This window comes from Oncorhynchus kisutch, linkage group LG9 (assembly GCF_002021735.2).
Source record: "Oncorhynchus kisutch isolate 150728-3 linkage group LG9, Okis_V2, whole genome shotgun sequence".
Taxonomy (NCBI): Eukaryota; Metazoa; Chordata; class Actinopteri; order Salmoniformes; family Salmonidae; genus Oncorhynchus; species Oncorhynchus kisutch.
The window spans coordinates 9,156,975-9,172,199 of NC_034182.2; the positions used below are offsets into that span (position 1 = coordinate 9,156,975).

At 42.1% G+C, this 15,225-nt stretch overlaps 2 protein-coding genes across 20 annotated transcripts in view; both read left to right on the forward strand.

Moving 5' to 3' along the window:
* Window positions 1–3,907, forward strand: part of LOC109879991 (coiled-coil domain-containing protein 136-like) — a 53,945-nt gene extending 50,038 nt beyond the window's left edge. For all 8 annotated transcript variants that reach the window (XR_004210990.1, XR_004210989.1, XM_031831810.1 and 5 more), the window contains one exon: window positions 738–3,907. Coding sequence is in view for 2 of the 8 variants with exons in the window: in XM_031831811.1 (XP_031687671.1) it covers window positions 738–830 (93 nt within the window). In the remaining 6 variants the exon portion in view is untranslated. The remainder of the gene's footprint in view (window positions 1–737) is intronic.
* A 6,041-nt stretch (window positions 3,908–9,948) lies between these two features.
* Window positions 9,949–15,225, forward strand: part of flncb (filamin C, gamma b (actin binding protein 280)) — a 96,726-nt gene continuing 91,449 nt past the window's right edge. For 11 of the 12 annotated variants that reach the window (XM_031831813.1, XM_031831814.1, XM_031831820.1 and 8 more), the window contains exon 1: window positions 9,950–10,848. In XM_031831813.1, the coding sequence (XP_031687673.1) occupies window positions 10,440–10,848 (409 nt within the window). In that variant the 5' untranslated portion in view covers window positions 9,950–10,439. Of the gene's footprint in view, window positions 10,849–15,225 lie in introns of all 12 variants that reach the window. The other variant, XM_031831822.1, reaches the window with a different exon arrangement.

Genomic DNA, 15,225 nt, shown 5'->3' on the forward strand with positions numbered 1-15,225 from the left:
TGGGACATTTAGCCTGAGTTGGAGTGTTTGTCTTTTATTGTAGTGAGTAAGGGTTCAGAAAGTTTAATGAGAGTGTCAAGCGTCCATTTTAGGATGACATGGGCACAAGTTGTGTGTGGGTGTGTGTGTATGCGTGTGTGTGTGTGTGTGGGCGAGAAGCTGTCAGTACACTACACCACACTCAGGGGGGATCCTCTTACTGGGCTCCAGGGTGACATCACTGCTAAACTCTCTCTCTCTCCCTCTCTCGTACACCACACGCACCACACACACACACACACACACACACACACACACACACACACACACACACACACACACACACACACACACACACACACACACACACACACACACACACACACACACACACACACACACACACACACACACACACACACACACACACACACTCTCGCTCTCTCTCTCTCTCTCTCTCTCTCTGCAGCTAACAACACCACTCAAGTCTTCTCTCTTCTCACAAAAGAGTGTGTAGGTTGGTTGTGTCGGTCTGTATCCCAATTGAACTGTAAATTATTGGGCTGTAAGGCACAAAATAGTCCTTTGTCCAACATGTGTGTTGAGGAAATGGATGTGTCCAAAGTGTATGCAAAGCGAAGGGGTTGTTTGAGCTATTCTGACCAAACTCGAGGAGCTGGTACTGTATGTGTGTTAAAACTTGTGAATGAATAACCTCTGTGACCTTTGAACCCTGTCCTCTGTCCTCTTGCCACCAGGAGAGCGAGGGAGGCTGGAACCTGGTGGCGGTGGTTGCCGTGGCAGCGCTTGTAGTCCTGATAGTCCCCAGCCTTTCCAGAGCGTTTACCTGAGGACTACACAGAACGGAAGTCACTATACAGGAAATGACTGTGCTGGTTTCCCCTGGCAACATGGGCAATGCCATGCCCCTATCTCATGATGCCCTTGTCAAGTCTCCTCCTCGCTTCATCTTCCAAGGAGGACTGCATTGACAACTGACATTTTCACCAGGAAATACAACCCAACAAGGAAGTAGTCTCAAGGAGAAATACATATACCTGTTTAAGCCACTCTAAAGATAAGGATGGCAATATCTTGTTTCTCTCTTTAAAGTCCTTCAGTTTGACTCAATCGGTTTCCCTATAACAGGGACTGCCTCAGAGTTTGTGGCAGTACGGTGTCTGCATGGGCGTCAATGGAAATACACAATTTAGCACAGAACATGTCTGCTCATTTATTGATTGATCGGTTGATGGTTTATTATTTGATTGGTTGATGGTTGATTGGTTTATTGACAACCTGTAAAGGTTGAATTGGGAAAAGCTCATGCACATATTGAGTCACTGATGAGATGTTTCTCTTTCCAATGGGCATGTGATCTTTCCCCAGAACCTACCCCTCCTTTTGAATCCCTTTGAACATTGCCACTGCAATTGTCTCTGCTACACCTGCAACACTTTTCCTTCTGTTTATGTTGTGTTATGCTCTTTTTACGTTTAAATGAAGATGTGTGGAGGAGGGTTTGATTGTATGAGTTTGTTGTATTGGATGTTTGTCTCCTTTGTAAATGGTTCTCTCTCTCTCTCTCTCTCTCTCTCTCTCTACAATTGGTTATATTTTGTATGTGAATGGAACCACGACCACTATACACATCTATACAGACAAACAATACTATCATAAATGCAACTTGGTGTGTTCAATTTGACAGTCCAAATGATTTCCAGCTAGATGTCTATTTTTGTAGCCATAGGAATAATCTATCCCCAAGACTGAGGAGTTATTTAATGACTGATTCCACTGTGTTTGATTCTGCTTAGAAACAGAACTTAACAAGGCTCGTTATTTGAAACAGAGAGTTATTTTTGTAAATAGACATTGTGTTTAACTGTTTTGCATTATTTTTTATATTATAATCGTGACAAGCGTTCTGAAAAATTACAAACAATCAACATAGGTCACCAAAATGAAAAGTGGAGCCAGTGATGAAATATGGACCATTGTTTTCTAGGATGTGCATTTTGGGGTTTCTCTTACCGAGTCTTTTCGTCTTGTACTGTTTGCGTTCTACTCTCTGATATCTATATTCTCTAACGATGATTCCCTTTTCTTTGTTGGCACGAAGCACACAGTTTCTACACAGGTTCTACAACTGCAACTTGCCTGCAATGCATGGGACCTTTTCAGTGTCGTTGCTGTAAGCTTGACACAACACATTCCAATGATAGATTGACTTAACAACAACCGCGATGTGACACTGTTGTCATGGAGAAGACGTCTAACCTTTACGGAGTGCACCGAGAATACTTTTTGGTTCTTACTCTACCTTTTGGCATGACTTAGCTACCGTGGAAATACATAGCAACAAAAAATCATTTCAACTCCTTTATGTTAACGGTGGAACAAAATGTCAGAAATGCGCTTTGCGTTGAGTGAGAACGGTGGTGTTATTTTAGAGCTGTCGGAGTTAAATGGTCTTTGTCCGAGAACACACCACGACTATGACTGAGAGAGCAATCTGACATAGGTGTTTTCTTTTCAAGAGGATCGTTTGTGAGAAACGTGTACAGAATGCAGTTAGCGTTATAGCTGGTGCCTGGATTTGTAGTGTGCTGTCATGACTGACAGTTAGTTAGCTTGTTTCATAGATGTATGTAGGCGAGCTAATCAGCTAACATTCTGTGGGTGTGTAGGTGACAAGACACTGAAAGCGTGCTTAGCCAATATTCCTCTGTATTCCTATTGTAGAGTAATAGCATTATAAATATGTATAGGTAATTAGTGCTTCTAATTTATGCTAAGAATCAATTCATTACGACTATTAAGTATATGCTATTAGTTTCAATACGTGATTCATAATCATAAACGTATGATAGGCAATTAGACACTGAGGTGACCTGAAAAACATGAATGCTTATAGGCTATGTATAGAATATTTTTTTCTACAGTGCAGAGACAATATAAGAACTCATTGGTAGGTAAATGCATGCTACAGTGTATGTAAAAACAATATCTGTAGTTGTGGACCAACATGTGGTATTTGTATTTTATTGTAAATAGGAAATAGTTTAGCACAGTTACATAACATGGTTTGTTGATTTGAGAGCAGTTCTAGATTGAGTAGAGGGTTCTTTTTGAATTGGCTGAACACAGCCAGTGCATGAATAGTGTATATGTGTATGAGACCGTAACATGTTTAGATATTGCATGTCCGACTTAACTTGCATGCCTATTGATGGATAGATCTAGTTCCTGTAGTCACAGTAATTTCAGCCAATCCATTATGACCTTATTAATGCATGACTAATCAGAATCATTTGTGATTTTTTTCTCTCTCACTATGTCAGTCTCTCTTAGTTGATTTACTACTTTACTGGGTTGTCACTATTAATATTTTCACTTTGGTTTCATACAGTCTATTCTATTCTATTGTACTCTACTTTATTCTACTTTTCTTCTTCAATTGTCTGGTCTCTACAGTGTGTATAGATTTATGTGGTATTTATCTTCTCTGTTGTGCTTCAAATACTGTAAATTCCACTGACTGTGTATTTTCTATTCCAGCATGGAAGCTTAAACAATAAGGGAGAGACACATTACGGAAACTATTCTACATGTCAAAACAACCTGTGCTCTTAACTAGAAACTGGCTGCTGCTCACTGTATGTGATGATGTGAAGTTTGACCTTTGAACTTATGTAAAGCTGCTGCTCATTCTGTATGTCTCTCTGTCTGGTTCTGTGTGACATGGCTACTGTCAATGTCTGTTTTATGCGGTGCTGAATCTGATTTAGCCATAGCTTCTACTACAACACCTTGCCAGTCAATGTCTCTATGAGCTTTTATGGGTTAATGAGAATATTGTGAGTATTTTGGTAAATAGGCTGTACATTTTGTAAATGAACTGAGAAATAAAAGTAGTTTATCCTTATTCTCTCTCTCTCTCTCTCTCTCTCTAAACTCAGCAAAAAATAAACGCCCTCTCACTGTTAACTGCGTTTATTTTCAGCAAACTTAACATGTGTAAATATTTGTATGAACATAACAAGATTCAACAACTGAGACATAAACTGAACAAGTTCCACAGACAAGTGACTTACAGAAACGGAATAATGTGTCCCTGAACAAAGGGGGGGTGAAAATCAAAAGTAACAGTCAGTATCTGGTGTGGCCACCAGCTGAATTAAGTATTGCAGTGCATCTCCTTCTCATGGACTGCAACAGATTTGCCAGTTCTTGCTGTGAGATGTTACTCCACTCTTCCACCAAGGCACCTGCAAGTTCCCAGACATTTCTGGGGGGAATGGCCTAGCCCTCATCCTCCGATCCAACAGGTCCCAGACGTGCTCAATGGGATTGAGATCCGGGCTCTTTGCTGGCCATGGCAGAACACTGACATTCCTGTCTTGCAGGAAATCACGCACAGAACGAGCAGTATGGCTGGTGGCATTGTCATGCTGGAGGGTCATGTCAGGATGAGCCTGCAGGAAGGGTACCATCTGAGGGAGGAGGATGTCTTCCCTGTAATGCACAGCATTGAGATTGTCTGCAATGACAACTAGCACAGTCTGATGATGCTCTGACACACAGCCCCAGACCATGACGGACCCTCCACCTCCAAATCGATCCCGGTCCAGAGTACAGGACTCGGTGTAACGCTCATTCCTTCAACGATAAACACGAATCCGACCATCACCCCTGGTGATGTAAAACCATGACTCGTCAGTGAAGAGCACTTTTTGCCAGTCCTGTCTGGTCCAGTGACGGTGGGTTTGTGCCCATAGGCGACGTTGTTGCCGGTGATGTCTGGTGAGGACCTGCCTTACAACAGGCCGAGAAGCCCTCAGTCCAGCCTCTCTCTTAGCCTATTGCGGACAGTCTGAGCACTGATGGAGGGATTGTGCTGCTCGTGGTGTAGCTCGAGCAGCTGTTGTTGCCATCCTGTACCTGTCCCGGAGGTGTGATGTTCGGATGTACCGATCCTGTGCAGGTGTTACACGTGGTCTGCCACTGACAGGATGATCAGTTGTCCATTCTGTCTCACTATAGCGCTGTCTTAGGCATCTCACAGTACGGACAATGCAATTTATTGCCCTGGCCACATCTGCAGTCCTCATGCCTCCTTGCAGCATGCCTAAGGCACATTCACGCAGATAAGCAGGAACCCTGGGCATCTTTCTTTTGGTGTTTTTCAGAGTCAGTAGAAAGGCCTCTTTCGTGTCCTAAGTTTTCATAACTGTGACCTTAATTGCCTATCGTCTGTAAGCTGTTAGTGTCTTAATGACCGTTCTACAGGTGCATGTTCATTAATCGTTTATGGTTCATTGAACAAGCATGGGAAACCTTGTTTAGACCCTTTACATTGAAGATCTGTGAAGTTATTTGGATTTTTACTAATTATCTTGGAAAGACTGGGTCCTGGAAAAGGGACGATTCTTTTTTTTTCTGAGTTTATGTGTGTGAACTCAACTGATCTGAAAGCAATGTTACTGTAAAAGAATGCTCATGAACATGCCGTCTCATATGAACAATCCTGATCAATGTTATTTTGCCATATTCCAGAAACATCCTAATCTCAGTTGTTTTGAATACACCACATACATTTCTAAGTGAATTGCAGACTACAAGCTTAAGACAGTTCAGTCCGATCTTTATTCGCTGTGTGACTGACCTGTTGACAGGTCAGAGAGGAGGTTCCAAAGGAACAGCGTAAAGAGGAAAGATGATCAACACTCCCTGCATCGTAACCCTCTGCAACCCTATCACACCCCTCTTGGTCCTTAACTGTCTCTCCCTCCTCCAGGGGTTTTATATATAGTTCCAGCGCTCAGTGTCAAAGCCTCTCACTCAGATCCATTACATGACCGCACATGATGGACGCACCCTATTTTCTACTATACACAAGCTATTCACTATACTCTAGTCATTATACAGTTACGATGCACACTGTAGTGCGTGGCTGACTTCCTCATATGAAGTTGTTGCATGTTGCGTTTATATTTTGTTTTCTATATATATTTCTATATATATTGTCCTTTATTATTTCACCTAACCCTACCACCCCTCCCCTAATTAGGCTTCTACTTCCAGTTTATACATACTATATACCAAAAAACAAAAAATATATATATATATATATATATATATACATTCTATGGACACAGTATATTTTACATTAGTTAGATTTAGTTTGTCTTTAGTCCCATCCTTCAGCTACCCCCAACCCCTCCCATTTATCTATGAACACCATCCATTTTCTATTTGCTATATATCTTTTTCAACTGTGCTGTGATGTTTCACAAAAGTTCTGAACGTTTCTATTATCATAGCTTCGGCAGATTGTAAATTAAAGACAAACGTTTTTGTATTATTATATTATATTATATTATATTATATATTATTATTATTATATTATTGCTCAATTGATTATGACCTTTCAGATCACCCAGTGGTGCTAAATGCAAAGTTAACGGGAAATGTTGCAATTCTTCAGCCATTCCTGAACCTGCGACCAAAAACAAGCTAGATATGGACAGTGCCAAAACAAATGATCGAATGATTCTGTCTCTGTTATGGATATGCTTGTAATCATTGAGGACAGTGGAGTTTTTCCAGGACAAAAAAATAACCAAATAAAATCCTAGTTCAGTCTGCTTTCCACCAGACACTGGGAGATGAATTCACCTTTCAGCAGGCCATTTTTTTTTTTTTACCTCGATTTAACTAGGAAAGTCAATTAAGAACAAATGATTATTTACAATTATGGCTTAGAAAGTTGGTTAACTGCCTTGTTCAGGGGCAGAATGACAGATTTTTACCTTGTCAGCTCGGGGATTTGATCCAGCAACTTTTCGGTTACTGGCCCAATGCTCTAACCACCTGTCGCCACAGTAACCTAAAACAAAAGGCCAAATCTACACTGGAGTTGCTTACCAAGAAGGCAGTTAATGTACCTGAGTGGTAGATTGTTGACAAAAAAAATACTGACCATTACAGCTGCATTTCTGAATCATACAGAGCATCCCGGTCCCATTAGGCAACGCTGCCCACTGGCATTCAGAGTTGTGGCACGCATAATTATGATGAAATTATACTATTGGAAAGCACAAAAAGTTGCAAGTAACCTGTGTGCTGCCAGATACATGTCTAACTTGTGTATTTTGTTTTTGTACATACTGAAGATCTGACTGATAATCAAGAGGTGTCATATCAAGGTGGAATGTTGGATAAAGAATCATACTCATCACATTCATTGTTACTCTAGACCTCTGATGCAACCATTCTAGTTCTGCTAATTTATCGGTTGCCAAAACAAGATTTACGTGGGAAGATCCAGTGATGACACCATAAATTAATTCCTGTGATATTCTAGAATTTTGACAATGTATATAAACGTGTGTTACAATGACTCCTGACAAATCCTCTTCCTCTCTAGCTATAATCACCAAACTGGGCAAGAAAGCTAAGGCTTTTTAAATGTTCAAAAGTCAAATTTGTCTGTAAAATAACTCATGCATAAATGTAATGTGATTCAATAACGGAAAAAATACATGTGGCTTTGTCTCCTGTTCAACACTTGACTTACAAATCTGTCTTCCTTTGAAAACAGAAAACATTCCACTTCGGTCAGGATGGCTGCCCTCAGTTGTCCGCATTGTGAAGAAGACATTCTGGGTGTCTGAAGTGTCTGCACCAAGGGCCCAGCCTATCAAAGACTGCCTAGAGCTGAAGGACATCCAGTCTTACCTGGTGCTGGATGTGTGGGAGCCTAACATGGAGTCCCTTCAGAAGTGCAGTGTCTCTCTTGCTGCCTCCAGCCAACCTGGCCACAGCCAGAGCTGGAGAAGGGAGAGTCACCCTAACCTCTACTGCTACTCCAGGCCCAGCCATGGTGAGAGGCATAGGGGGAGAGAGGTGATGTGGCTTGGCTTCTCTGATGAGAGAAACAGTCACCAGAGCCATGACTTACTGCCAGTGCAGCATGAAGAGCTCCAGAGAGAACCAGCAGGACCTCTTCTCCCAGCTGTCCAAGTCCCGTAAGAGGAGCAGGGAGGGTGGGGAGGACCCTCAGGCCAACCCAGACTCCAAGAGTAGCAGAGCTAAGCACCCCACCCACAGCATTGTGTGCACAAGGTACTAAAATGACAGACTTTTTGATTCATGAAATGTTATGCAAGTTTTTGTTTTTCACATTTGCCGTGTTTTGGAATGAGTTTGAGTATTTTTGGTAAGACATTTTATAAACGTCTTACCTGTTATTTAACTCTTGAGTGTCTGTGTGTGGTAACTGCCAGGTAACTGCCAAAATAAAGGAAACATCAACATAAAGCATCTTCATAGGGCTTTGGGCTACCACGAGGCACCAGAACATCTTCAATGTGCCTTGGCATCGATTCTACAAGTGTCTGAAACTCTATTGGCGGTATGCAATACCCTTCTTCCACGAGAAATTCCATAATTTGGTGTTTTGTTGATGGTGGTGGAAACTGCTCTCTCAGGCACCGCTCCAGATTCTCTCCAATAACTGTTCCATTGGAATGAGATCTGGTGACTATGACACACACACACACACACACACACACACACACACACACACACACACACACACACACACACACACACACACACACACACACACACACACACACACACACACACACACACACACACACACACACGCACACAACTTAAACCCATGCTTCTTTGAAACCCCTCTTTCAAAGTCACTGAGATCTATTCTTCCAGTCATTGTAGCCAAAATAATGGGCAAATGGGATTTTTTAAATGCATGATGGGATGTTAATTGCTTAATCAATCAATCAATCAATCAATCAAATGTATTTATAAAGCCCTTTTTACATCAGCAGCTGTCACAAAATGCTTGAACAGAAACCCAGCCTAAAACCCCAGAGAGCAAGCAATACAGACGTAGAAGCACACTGGCTAGCAAAATCTCCCTAGAAAGGTAGGAACCTACGAAGAAACCTAGAGAGGAACCAGGCTCTGAGGGGTGGCCAGAATACTTAACCCCAGACTGTTCTTCAAGATGTTCAAACACTCATAGATGACCAGCAGAGTCAAATAATAATAAGCTCAGTGGTTATAGAGGGTGCCACAGGTCACCACCTAAGGAGTTACTTTCATTTGGCTTAATTAATTCAGGATGAAAGACCCTCTCTAACCTCTTACGTCTTACGTATGTATGGACCCTACATCATGGGTCAGAGGTCAACCGTGACCACATAGCTACCAGTGTCACTTCCAGGAAAAGACTCAGGCCGCATAGCATTTACATAGCTCACCACAGAGTCAGCCATGGGGTGGACAACACCAGACATGCAATCAAACACTGTTTTAACTTTACCCCATTTGGTTGTGTGTGTGTATGCGAGCGCGCGCACGCGAGCGAGAGAAAGAGCAAGTGAGTGAGAGACCAAAAGAATGAGAGAAAGAGAGCCGCTTTTGAAACCCCTGTCAACCCAAGAATCCTGTATGATCTTCCTCTTGTTAATTAAGCGTCAAAAGGTTTGATGTTATCTTATTAATAAGTTAGCTTGTCATGTGAGTTTATTTATTATGTTGACAAATATATATGTTTATAAACACAATTCTGCGTCAGTGGACATATGAGTGACAGCAAGAATAACCCTGGCTGGTAAAGGTTGGATCTGTTGAAGACGCTGGCATCATTTTCCCCTTCATAGTCCAATTGTTATTAAAGGCCCAGTAGGCCCTGGTCACCGTTCACTTTTACAACAACCTCAAAGCTCCGTCCCCCTCGCCCAATTTGGAGAGCCTAAAAATAAGGAGAAGTGTCACAACTGTTATGGCGCCCCAGGGCCAATCGTTGACCCCCTTCTCTTATGTTACCCAATGGTGTTGCATCTCGCTATCTTCGTCTGATTAGAGAATACCCATCCTGCAGTTGTATATGGTCATGACGGGGGCATTCCAGGGAGTCGAGGGGCCTGACGCGAGCTTCAGGGGTGCCGAGCTTTTTAAAAACCTGTCCTGCCTAGAGCTTCATTTAGCTACTCAAGTGTAACGGACATCACCAAGCAGGCTGCCGCCGCCGACATCGTAGGGCTACTAGCGGTCCTGTCCACAGACAACGCCTTCATCTTTCTACAGTCTATTCGTCTTCCGTGCCAATATGTCTATTAGGTCGCAGCTACCACTTTTTTCACAATTCTGATAAATTTAAAGCCAGGAGACCGTCCACATTGGAAACGATAAACGGATTATTTAATTAATCCCACTGACAGACTGCTTGGTTTGACAAACTCCACTCCCATCACAAGTACAAACGAAAATCTCGTTTACTCTTGCTTTCATATTTTTCCTAGTTTTACAACTTTTTTCACGGCCAATGCGCAAGCTTGGCACTGGCCCGCAATAAACAGTTTTTTCTTTCTTTCCACGCTCCCTTGCGTGCCGTAACGTTCACACACTGGCCCCACTGAATGTGGTATAAAAAGGGCACGGAAACCGACAACATGATGAGCAATAATACGTACTACGAGCAGCAGCAGCCGCCGCAGTACTACCAGAGTACGGACAACGGGGACGACGAGGAAGAGATGCCGGCTACGGAGAAGGACCTCGCTGAGGATGCGCCCTGGAAGAAAATACAACAGAACACCTTCACCAGGTGGTGCAACGAGCACCTCAAGTGCCTCAACAAGCGGATCAACGACCTACAGAAAGACCTGACCGACGGGCTCAAGCTCATCGGTCTTCTGGAGGTTTTGAGCCAGAAGAAAATGTACAGAAAGTACCACGCCAGACCTAACTTCAGACAAATGAAACTGGAAAATGTGTCCGTTGCGCTGGAATTCTTGGAGAGAGAACACATAAAGCTGGTATCGATAGGTAAGTGGTGTTTGTATTTAGGACCGATATAGCGCAATGGTTGGGTTTCTCGGAACATGTTGAAAGTTGATGCTTTGTCCACTCTGTCTGGGATAGCCACTTTTGGGGGTGCCGTTACTGTTTAGAGGGCGTATTTGAGTCAGGGGAATGAGTCTGAGATTGATTTATCCTCAAAATGAATTAAACACATTTTGATCTTATAGAAAAGTCATGCGCAATGCAGCTTTTTATTTATTATAGTTAAACGTATTCCTAGTTGTGTTGTTGATTGTTCCATGATTATATTTTTCAGAGTTGTGTTTTCACTGTATACACTTCTCCATAACTGTTGTTGCATGCGTTATAAACAGTGCATAACTGAAATGCACTGTACTTTTTGACGCAAAATACGCACGTCGTCGATATGTACTTCTGTGCGTAAGAGTGACCAGACCACGGCGCGATGTGTTCAGGATGCGCCAAACAAGAAATGTCCCCTTTCTGACTGCCCGACAAAGACTGCTTTCAGCTGGATCCGGGAAACAGAGAGATTCTGGATTCGGTGCATGCCTTTGGATCCCTGTGTGTTATTACTGTGTAACTCATGCATGGTCCCATTAGAAACGATACTGCCAATTGAGAGTCATTACAATCTCAGGTTTAACCAACTTGGCTGCTGTCATTTGTTGTTCATGAAATGAAATACTGAATGAGTCATTTGGAGCGTTCTCATCGAATGGATAGTCTCCAATTTGGATTAGGCAATGTCTTTATAGTTGCTTCTGAATGATGTAGTGATTTGGCATCTCTATCTCATGTGTTCAAGCATGTGGACTAAAGATGAATAAGTAACAAGTAGTCTACAAAGCATTTGTATATATCCAGCTATTTGTATATACACTGAGTGCACAAAACATTAGGAACACCTGCTCTTTCCATGACATAGACTGACCAGGTGAATCCAGGTGTAAGCTATGATCCCTTATTGATGTCACCTGTTAAATCCACTTCAATAAGTGTATATGAAGCGGAGGAGGCAGGTTAAAGAAGGATTTTTAAGCCTTGAGACAACTGAGACATGGATTGTGTATGTTTGCCATTCAGAGGGTGAATGGGCAAGACAAAACATTTAAGTGCCTTTGAATGGGGTATGGTAGTAGGTTCCGGGCACATCAGTTTGAGTGTGTCAAGAACTGCATCGCTGCTGGGATTTTCACGCTCAACAGTTTCTCGTGTGTATCAAAAATGGTCCACCACCCAAAGGACATCCAGTCAATTTGACACAACTGTGGGAAGCATTGGAGTCAACATGGGGCAGCATCCCTGTGGAACGCTTTCAACACCTTGTAAAGTTCATCCCCCCTCCATTTGCCCTCAGAACAGCCTGATTTTGTCTGGGCATGAACTCTACAAGGTGTCGAAAGCGTTCCACAGGGATGCTGACCCATGTTGACTCAAATGCTTCCCACAGTTGGCTGAATGTTCTTTGGGTGGTGGACCATTCTTGATACACCCACAAGACTGTTGAGCATGAAAAACCCAGCAGTACCCTGTTCAAAAGACATAAATATGTTGTCTTTCCCATTCACCCTCTGAATGGCACACACCCAATCCATGTCTCAATGGTTTCAAGGCTTAAAAATCCTTCTTTAAACTGTGTCCTCCTGTTCATCTATGCTCATTGAAGTGGATTTAACAGATGTCATGAGTAAGGGATCATAGCTTTCTCCTGGATTCATCTGGTCAGTCTATGTCATGGAAAGAGCAGGTGCTCTTACTGTTTTGTAATGTAATGTTTTAGAACCAGAGGCTCCAGGATGTAGGATTTGTTCTTGGAGAACCAATAACAACATCAGAGAGGCAGGGGCTCAGCCTGATGTCCCTAACTGGATCTAATGTGGATTCTGATGATTTTTAAATATTTTTTTTATTAGGATCCCCATTACCTGTTGCAAAAGCAGCAGCTACTCTTCCTGGGGTCCACACAAAACACAAAACATGAAACATGACATAATACAGAACGTCGATAGACAAGAACAGTTCATGGACAGAACTACATACATAAAAGTCACACGTAGTCTACATATCAATGCATACAAACAAACTATCTAGGTCAGATAGGGGTGAGGCGTTGTGCCGCGAGGTGTTGCTTTATCTGTTTTTTGGAACCAGGTTTGCTGTTTATTGGAGCAATATGAGATGGAAGGAAGTTCCATGCAATAAGGGCTCTATATAATACTGTACGCTTTCTTGAATTCGTTCTGGATTTGGGGACTATGGAAAGACACCTGGTGGCATATGATTATGATGATGCAGCAGCCAGCAGGACAGACAGTAGTGTATTGTTAAGACTGGCCTTGTAGAGGGCTCCTCTGTTGCTGAACCTTATAACAGTGATTTATGAATGCACCTTGTGCTCAGAGAATGTGGTTCTAAGGAAAACATATTTTTTTAACCTTAATTTAACTAGGCAAGTCAGTTAAGAACAAATTCGTATTTTAAATGACGGCCTAGGAACAGTGGGTTAACTGCCTTGTTCAGGGGCAGAACAACATATTTTTACCTTGTCGGCTCGGGGATTCGATCTAACAACCTTTCGGTTACTAGTCCAACGCTCTAACCACTAGGCTACCTGCCGCCCCAAAATGATCCTTGGCTGAGCGTTCTGCCTTAAAACTAATTAATGCTATAATATTTATTCTCAGAATCTAAAACAGGTTCATGAGAAAAGGAGGCACACCAAAGCATCCTTGTTGTCAACATCTGTTGTGCTGATGTGTTGTGGCTGTGTTGGCCAACTCTTGATAAGAGCATGGCAACAGCCATCAGTGGTACAGACCCCAGTTCCCACTCTGGCCTTTGTTGTTTTCTTCATCTTATACATTGTTTACTTTCTGTCACATACATTGTTTACTTTCTGTCACATACATTGCCATCAGAAAGTATTCACACCCCTTGACTTTTCAAACATTTAGTTTTGTTACAAAATGCGATTCAAATTGATTTAAATATCCTTTTTTTGGGGTCAAGGATCCACACAAGATATATTACTGTTACATTTTTTCATGAATTAATAAACTATCAAAATAAAGAAAGTCACACACTCCATGTGTAATGGCCCAGCAATTTAATGGGTATTTACCAACGTTTCGGCATTACTGTGTCTTCCTCTGGGTCATGAATGAAATAAAATATCATCGATTTTTTTCTTCCTCTTTGACCAAACTCTATGATATTTAATTTTATTTATGTAAAATAAAACAGTAATTTAATAGATACGTATTCATCCCCCCCCAAGTCAATAGATGTTAGAATCACCTTTAGCAGAGACTACAGCTGTGAGGGTTTTTGTGTAAGTCTCTAAGAGCTTAGCATACCTGGATTGTACAATATTTGCCCAGTATTCTCAAAAACATTATTCAAGCTCTGTCAAGTTGGTTGTTGATCATTGCTAGACAGCTATTTCAAGTATTGTCATAGATTTTCAAGGCGATTTAAGTCAGAACTATAACTAGGCCACTCAGGAACATTCAATGTCATCTTGGTAAGAAACTCCAGTGTATATTTGGCCTTATAATTTAGGTTATTTTCCAGCTGAAAGGTGACTATGTCTTCCACTGTCTGTTGGAAAGCAGACTGAGCCAGGTTTTCCTCTCAGACTTTGCCTATGCTTAGCTCTATTCCAATGCTTTTTATCCTAAAAAACTCCCTAGTCCTTGCCGATGACAAGCATACCCATAACATAATGCATCCGCCACCATGCTTGAAGAGTGGTACTCAGTTATGTGTTGTGTTCGATTTGCCCCAAACATAACGCTTTGTATTCAGTACAAAAGTACATTTCTTTGCCAAATTGCATTATTACTTTAGCGCCTTATTGCAAACAGGATGCATATTTTGGAATATTTGTATTCTGTAAAGGCTTTATTCTTTTCTCTCTGTCATTTATGTTAGTATTGTGGAGTAACTACAATGGTGTTGATTCATCCTCAGGACAAACTGAAATTGGGTCAGCTTTGAGGGGTCCAATATCTGTTAGGGCTACCCAGGATGCAGTGGGATAAAGGGGAAATGGGTCTACAAGCAGACAGAGTCATTGGGAAGGGTCGGACCAGGGTGGCTGAGTGACATTGGTGAAAAGAGTGATAATTTCAGAAGGGCACCTGCCATGGCTCTCTCTCTCTCAGTGGGGGTTGGAGGGGAGTGTTGTGTAACAGAAGAGCTGGAGAACACACACACTCACATACTCATTCACTCTGCCTTACTCCTTCACACACATGATACACACACACTCATGGATGCCAGCAGGCAGGGAAGGAAGACTAGAGGGTGTGTGACATGGAGGTTTGGAAATCAGTGTGTGTCACAGAGTGTGTGACATGGAGAGTTGGAAGTCAA